The sequence below is a fragment of the Rhagoletis pomonella genome, unplaced genomic scaffold, assembly GCF_013731165.1.
Source record: "Rhagoletis pomonella isolate Grant_MI unplaced genomic scaffold, Rhpom_1.0 Rhpom_scaffold_00014, whole genome shotgun sequence".
In the NCBI taxonomy this organism is placed as follows: Eukaryota; Metazoa; Arthropoda; class Insecta; order Diptera; family Tephritidae; genus Rhagoletis; species Rhagoletis pomonella.
Window position 1 is genome coordinate 8,889,114 of NW_023458568.1, and position 8,276 is coordinate 8,897,389.

At 38.1% G+C, this 8,276-nt stretch overlaps 1 protein-coding gene across 1 annotated transcript in view; it reads right to left on the reverse strand.

The window, feature by feature from the left end:
* LOC118749131 (mediator of RNA polymerase II transcription subunit 12) overlaps positions 1–8,276 on the reverse strand; it is a 192,179-nt gene that overhangs the window by 98,957 nt on the left and 84,946 nt on the right. The window contains exons 7-8 of the mRNA XM_036483899.1: positions 3,083–3,397; positions 2,778–3,023 (exon numbers count right to left, since the gene is read on the reverse strand). Coding sequence (XP_036339792.1) covers positions 2,778–3,023; positions 3,083–3,397 — 561 coding nt within the window. The remainder of the gene's footprint in view (positions 1–2,777; positions 3,024–3,082; positions 3,398–8,276) is intronic.

Here is an 8,276-nt window from a genome sequence, read left to right on the forward strand (position 1 = left end):
TTTCAAAGGTGAAGAATTCCCATGATTCCGACCGATACGCAATTTCAATTTAAAAGATTGCAATGCCCAATTCGATTGGCATTCGGAATCGCGCTCAATAATGCCCAAGGTCAGCTTTTGGAAAAGTGTGGTTTAGATTTAGATGCGGATTGCTTCTCAGATGTTGCAGGTTCCCGTGTCGGCAAACCAGATATCCTTGATATCTATGCAGACAATGGCAAAACGACAAATATTGTGTGCACACAAGTACTTATTACAAAATCAAACTTATATGAAACGTATGCTTTGTTTCGTTAATCATGTATCATCCATGTAACAGGAATATGCCACAGCAAAGCGTGGCAGGGTACAGCTAGTATTTTCATAAAAGGGTCATCAACATTTTCTAAACATAGATAAGTAGCCAAAACTTGCTAAAACGTATATATTGTGTGTATATATTTTTGAGAACACTATTCAAGTTTTTTTGTCTTTGTTTTGTCTCAAATAAAATTGTATTAAAAGATGTTGTGTCTTTTTATTCTAAAAACAAAATTGTATGTTCGGATTCGATGCTTTAGAAGTGTCCCGATTTTGGTCCACAGAAATCTGGTCACCTTACGTATAGTGCTGCCACTTTATTTATATTTCGCAATAATTCAGTTTTCCTTACATGGCGTCTGCAACGTTGAGTACTTTTCGGTTTTGTCATTAAGAATTTTATACACACTTCAATTTTATATATATCTTACCGATATAAAAGAAAATCTCAAATATATATTAATGGGTGCATTCCAAAACGTCAAAATACAAAGCGCCAGGTCTTTTATTTCTAAACCGCACTAGAAGAAAACGTCTAACTTGGGACACCTAGTTGAAAACTAGAATCAAACCTAGGTTGCACATATTTGGCATTATAATCTACTGAGATTTAGAAATAAAAGAGACTGATGCTTTGTATTTGGCGTTTTGGAATGCACCCAATATGTATGTATGTATATTAGTTTTTATAAATGTTTATATGTATTTATATGAAATTTTCTTTTCAATCAGCAAGATGCATATGAGGTCGAAACCCGAAGTCGATAATATAAACAAAAGCTAGAGCATCCCTTTTAGGACACCCTGCATAGTACCCAACCGATAGACCGAAAAAAAGTACAACACTATATATTATAGTATGGTTGGCAACTCTAATGAGAACATGAATTCAAATACAGCTATACACATAGCCAAAATTTGGCAACGCTAACGCCAACACAAAGCAAGGATATGAAATATAAATTTATCTATCGTTAGTATGTTAATTTAGTGAACAAAGCATTCGCTGTAAAGCGTGCAGTATAGCAAGCACTAGCATTACCCGCGTTGCTGTTAAAACGGGGCGAAAGCGAACGCAATGCGAAAGGACCTGAAGTTTTGGATTCAATTCCAAGTATTTACCAAATTATTTAAATAGCTCAATTGGAAAACTTGAAACATTTTAAAAGAAGTTACATACAGTGTTACCGTTGTGCGACTTAAGTGTCAAATTGACATTGTTTTCATTGCAAGCACTAGCATTACCCGCGTTGCTGTCAAAACGAGGCGAAAGCGAAAGCAACGCGAAAGGACCTGAAGTTTTGGATTCAGTTCCAAGTAGACTTGAAATATTTTAAAAGAAGTTACGTACATTGTTACCGTTGTGCGACTTAAGTGTCAAATTGACACTTTTTGGAGATCGATGCCCTCTGGCACCGACTTTTTAAAAATAGGCTTATTTTGAAACTTTCCTAAAAATCGTGCGACTTTTGCTCCTTTTCTTTGATTCAAAATTCTATATATAAATTTTGGCAATTCCTTCATAAATTATATTTTTCTTACGTGTGTAATAACGCTTTTAGTATTTACTTTTCAAAGGCACACCTCTGGCAACATTTTGACTGATTTCAAATTTTTTTGTCAAACATTTTCCGAATAAATGTCCAGAAGTAGCATGAATTAATGCACCATTTTTGTAGCTTAGCATTTCCTCCAATTTATTTGTGTTAAATTTATTATTTATTAGATGATGTAGGTACTTTGTTTACTGCAATTTTGTTATCATAATAAATGCAAAATATGCATATTGCGTCTTTTTATTATATCCCTATTATTATTTTAAGAGAAAAAAAATTGTTGATAGAAAATGATATCTCCATTAACAACTTATTAAAAATAATGGGGCTAGTCATAGATGAACTAAAGTCTACTTTACGCAGCTTTTTTGACAGATTTTCCGTTGAAAAATGCCAAAACTAACGTTAGAGGCAATTTTATTTCGACTATGAATGTGCCCTAATAAGATTCGAAAGGTAAAACAAGTAATTTTTAAGCAAAAAACAAAACAGACTTCAATTCTCATATAAAAATTTAAGATTATCGTTGATTTCTTCATGATGATCGGATTTAAACCAAATTAATATGGGACCACCTGTAAGGTATGTAACACCTTTCCTTTAAAAAAAGAATCATAGAAATCGGTTAACGTAGTCCAAAGGTATGCGGTAACATACATATACAGAAATATTTCGACGACTTAGTAACCTTCCTCCTTTTTGTGAAGTCGGTTAATAGTGAAAGCCTTTACATGCATGGTATAAATGCTTTGAATGACTTGACTTTTTTTTGCTGTGGCACTTTTTCTGCGACTTTCGAAAAATTTTCAGCCGTAACACTGGTTACATATATGAAATCTATCAAATTCTCGAATTCAGATTCAATGAGATACTTTTCTAAAATTATGTATGTATTAATAGTTTAACCAGAAAATGTCAAACCTGTGCATTCATTTGCATTTGATTAATTTGACTTTGAGGATGAATCTGCTGCACGTTTTGAGACTGAACTTGAGATATTTGTGGTTGCAGAGTTATCTGAGATGGCGTTGAAACATTTGTGGGGGAAGTTTTGGAATTCTTTGGTTTACGTTTGCGCGTTGTTCCTTTTCCACGGGTTCTTCCGGAGGTCACGGCACTAGGTGATTGATCTACTGATGACGGGGTATCCGGTTTCATTTCATCTTTCTAAAACGGTTACGATGTGTTAAAATAAATTAAAATAAAAAAAAAATAGTTTTCATTACAATGTTGATTTTTTCCGAAACGGGCTCTATGTCTTCAGGTGGCAGAGACAACGATTCATAAAAATAATCAATGGGTTTAACTAAACTATGAGCATGATATTTCAGATTGCGATGTGTTTCTTCATATGCAAGAGATTTCCTTTCTGACTTAACCGCACCAAACCAAACCCATGATAAGGGTGCTGGATTCTTATGGCCTTCCAATATATCCCAAACACTTATACGCTGCTTGTCAGAAATCCTAAGTTGCTTTTTGTCCATATCACAAATTTTGTTTCCTTTCATGTCAACTCCAGCAGGCTCACATGATATTACCTGTAACAAGAACAAAAAGAAACAGTGATAAAATTGTGAACAAGTTATATGAAGAAAAGATCTGGTCAAAACACATCGGTATAGAGCATGATGCAATTCCACCATAGGTATAGAGTTCCTTTTTGGCGTTTTTTTAAATAATTACTTTATTTCCATTTGAAAAACAACAACAATAATTTGAAAATTTTTATTGTTTTTGCTAAAAGTTAACCAGAAATTGTAGAATTTTACTCGCATCCTCTCCTTTTCAATAGACACTGAGTTTTTCACTGTTGTTGCGGCACTGCTAAGCCCTGGCTAGTCTATAAATCGTTGCCGTAAATATTAACAATCGGTGCTAATACGTGCTGTTTCGACGGAGTTGGACCACAGGGAGAGGGATGTTACCTAAGAGGGTTTAAGTGAGCACATGAAGAGGTGGTTGGTGTCGAGGGGGAAGCGGGAAATATGTTTGGTATGTCGGGGTCGAGTCTGGATATATGTATTTGAACAAAGTTAGCCTTAAAAGATTTATTTAGGCGAAAGAGTGCCGAAACTACTATTATTTTCATTGTCACTCGAAAAAATTATTATTTTTTTTTTAACTTTGGGGAGTTTTCAAATATAATGTTTATATTAGAGACAATGAAAGTTGGTGTTGAAATGCAACTCTGTCTACTCATTTTATACCCGAGCGCACTTGTGCACAAGGGTATTTATTTATTTATTTATTCAATCAGTAGTAATCTAGATTAACAAAGTTACTTACAGACTACTTAGAAATAGAAGGAGTTATAGATTAAAACTCATTGCATTTAACATTGATTTGAAATCCGACTTAGATATAGAAAGATCAATGGCTAGAGAACTTGAGAGAATATTGAACTCAGTCAGAGCTCGAAAAGTTGGAGCATTAGAAGCGTAAAGAGTTCGGGCACATTCTGTATAAAAAATATCACTATTTCGGAGAGTCCGGTTAGGGATATGGAAACAAATGCGCTCGAGGAGATATGGTGAATCAATTACACCCTTAATAATATCGAAGACAAAGGTGAGCGAAAGGATAGTTCTTCTGCTTTGAAGAGATTTCAAGTCAATTAGCGCACACCTGGCTTTATATGAGGGAATAGGGTCGGCGAAATTCAACGACCGCAGAGCAAAGCGTAAAAACGTTTTTTGAACCCGCTCGAGTGTATTAATATGGCATCCATGATAGGGTCTCCAGATAAAAGAAGCGTATTCCAACTTAGAACGTACCAGCGACATGAATAATAACTTAAGAGTATAGGGATCTGTGAAGTCTGAACTAAATCGACGAATAAAAGCAAGCACTGAATATGACTTAGCAATGGTGTAATTAAGATGACTATTAAATAAAAATTTCGAGTCAAAAACTACACCTAAGTCAGTTATCTCATTAAGAGCAGATAGCCGGGTACCATCAATGCAATAAGAAGTGGGGATAACGCAACGCGATTTGCAGTAGGATAAATGAAAACACTTATTTATGTTTAACTCGAGGCCATTGGATCGACACCAGGCTGAGACATTGTCAAGGTCTGATTGAATCTTAATGGAGTCTGAAGAATTTGAAATGGTCGAAAAAATCTTCAAATCATCAGCGTATAAAAGGAAATTAGAGTTAACAAAACAACTCGATATGTCATTAATAAATACGACAAATAGCAGGGGGCCCAAGATGCTGCCTTGTGGAACCCCAGATGACGCTATGAAAGAGTTGGAGTGCATATTGTCGACAACGACTACACAGTTTCGATTCTGAAGATAGGATTTTATCCAAGTTAAAAATAGTGAACGAAAACCCAAACTAGCTAATTTAGAAATCAAAATTGAATGGCTGACTTTGTCGAAGGCTTTTGAAAGATCTGTATATACAGCGTCGACTTGAAGGCGGTCATTGAAAGCCGTCATACAAAATTCAGAGAAAATTGCTGGATTTGTCACAGTAGACCTACCGGACATGAAACCATGCTGATTATTGGAAATTAAGCGTTTAACTGTAAAATACAACTTCTGCTTAACAATACATATATTCAAATAACTTTGAAATAGTCGACAACTTAGCGATGGGCCTGTAGTTGGAATCACTGCTTTTGTCACCACTTTTAAATATAGGGCTAATGAAGGTATCTTTCCAGGCATCGATGAACTCGCAACACCCAAGTGATTTATTGAATAGTAACAGAAGTGGGTTAGCAAAGCCCAAAAAATTCTTAAGAATATACGATATAACCTTGTTCACATACGGGTTGTTTGTAACAGCCAAAGTTTGAGAAAAATAATTTATTATTTCCGATACATATATTTAATTTTTAAATATGTATGTTAAAACGGTTTTTCTTATCCAAAAGTATTTAAGTGTAAAAAATTTCATATCGGGGGAAATGTACTAAGCAGAAAATAAATTGCTAAATGAACCACCTGTGGCAACTGTGGAAGTGATCAGCTGTTTCGAAGGTTGCAAGTTTTTTTTCAAATTTTGCGTTCTCGTACTTCTACGGATATTTTGTCTGTTTGAGAGCCAATGCTGCTTAATTTTCAAAATGTTTTCTGCTGGATAATTTTGTCTGGAGAAGACGTGTACACGGTTATGACTTTTATAATAAAAGTTTCGAAAAAAAAGTTATTTTGTTACTTATTACACTGAGGGAAATAACGCATAGTAAAATAAATAATCTATATTAAGTACTACACAATTTAAATAACCACGTATTAAAAAATAGTTTTCTAATGGAAGTAGTTAATACGTGCATATTTGAATTTGTCAAATAAAAACGTATTTTAATCAAATAAAAACGTTTTTAAATCAAATGAAAACGTATTCAAAAGTAGTTTATAAAGAGCAATGGGCTGTTCACACTGTTATCATCATGCTCAGAGTAAGAGTAGAGAGAGAGAGAGAGAGGAGAGAGAGAGAGAGAATTGTGTTAACACATACATGGTCGAAACAATTATTGCCGCACCACATTTGTACAAGTTTTAATATATTTAACAGCTGATCACTGGAGGATGGTGCGCAGAAGTGGAAAACTTTTGACTGCCATTCACCTGGGAGTGGCCAGAAGCTATTCTTGTGCGTACGGTTCAAATCGGAGCTCACAACGTCCGGATATTTATGTCCACGTATCCTCTGGGTAGCAACCAAACACCCGTTTGGGAGCGAGCTAAAGTGAGAAGGCGTAAAACTTCGCGTGCGCTGGGTTTGGGTCTCGCTTTTTCTGATGACAACAACGGCAAACGTATAAAGGACTATGATTTAAGGGTATGCACCGGGAATATTCGGACGCTTAATGGGGAAGGTGCCGCTGCCCGGCTGGTTGATGTCCTCGAGAAGACAAAGGCTGACATCACCGCCATCCAAGAAATGCGATGAACGGGGCAAGGAAAAGTAATGGAGACGACGTCTACTACAGTTGTCACGTAAAGGAGCGCAAATTCGGTGTTGGATTCGTGGTAGGAGAGAGACTCCTTCGCCGAGTACTGGCGTTCACCCCGGTGGACGAACGTCTAGCCACAATCCGCATCAAAGCTAGATTCTTAAACATCTCGCTCATCTGCGCCCATGCCCCGACGGAAGAGCAGGATGAGGCGTCCAAGGATCTATTCTATGAGCGCTTGGAACGTACATATAAGCCTGCTCCGGCACGATGTCAAAATTGTGCTTGGCGATTTTAATGCCAAGGTGGGCAAGGAAGGGATCTTTGGCGCCACTGCCGGAAAATTCAGCCTCCACGACGAAACGTCCGATAACGGACTGAGGCTGATCGACTTCGCCGGGGCCCGAAACATGGTAATATGTAGTACTAGGTTCCAGCATAAGAAAATTCACCAAGCTACATGGCTGTCTCCAGATCGAAAAATGAGAAACCAAATCGATCATGTTGTGATAGACGGAAGGCGTGCTTCAAGCGTTTTAGACGTACGTACACTCCGAGAGCCAAACATCGACTCGGACCACTATCTTGTTGTAGCCAAGATACGCACCCGCCTCTGTGCAGCAAAAAGTGTGCGCCCAACAATGCAAGGAAAGCTTAACGTCGAAAAGCTGCAATCACAACAGACAGCCAATTCATTCGCCACTCGACTCACACGCCTGCTCTCCGAGAGCACTCTTCAACAATCCGACATACGCGAGCAGTGGAACCACATTTCCCGATCATTAAGTACCGCCGCCGAGGAAGTAGTTGGATTTCAGCGAGCCCGAAAGAACAATTGGTACGATGAGGAATGTCAAGAAGCCGCAGAGAAAAAAGATGCCGCCTACAGGGCCACGCTGTGATCGGGCGCAACTCGAGCCATGTGGAACCGTTATAGGGAACTGAAGAAGGAAGCGAGACGTATTTGCTGCAATAAGAAGAGAGAGGCCGAAATACGTCAGTGCGAAGAGTTTGAGATGCTGGCCGATAGGAAGAACGCCCGAAAATTCTACCAGAGGGTTAGGCGACTTACGGGAGATTTCAAAACCGGGGCGAACTCCTGTAAGAACAACAATGGCGACCTAGTGACCGATGTCAAGAATATACTTAAATTGTGGAGGGAACACTTTTACAACCTACTGAATGGCAGCAGCGCTGACAGTAGTGAAGAAGACGAACCCGAGTCCCCAGTCGATGATGATGGAGTAGCTGTCCCACCGCCTGACTATGACGAGGTATGAATAGCGATTACGCGGCTGAAAACAACAAACATACTGGAGCTGACGGCCTCCCAGTCGAGCTATTCAAGTACGGCGGCGAGGAGCTGATGAGGTGCATGCATCAGCTCGTATGCAGTATATGGTCAACTACCGCGAAGTCAGCCCTCTAAGCATAGGTTATAAAGTCTTATCGAGTGTATTGTGCGAAAGACTGAAGCCCACCGTCAACGAGCTGATTGGACC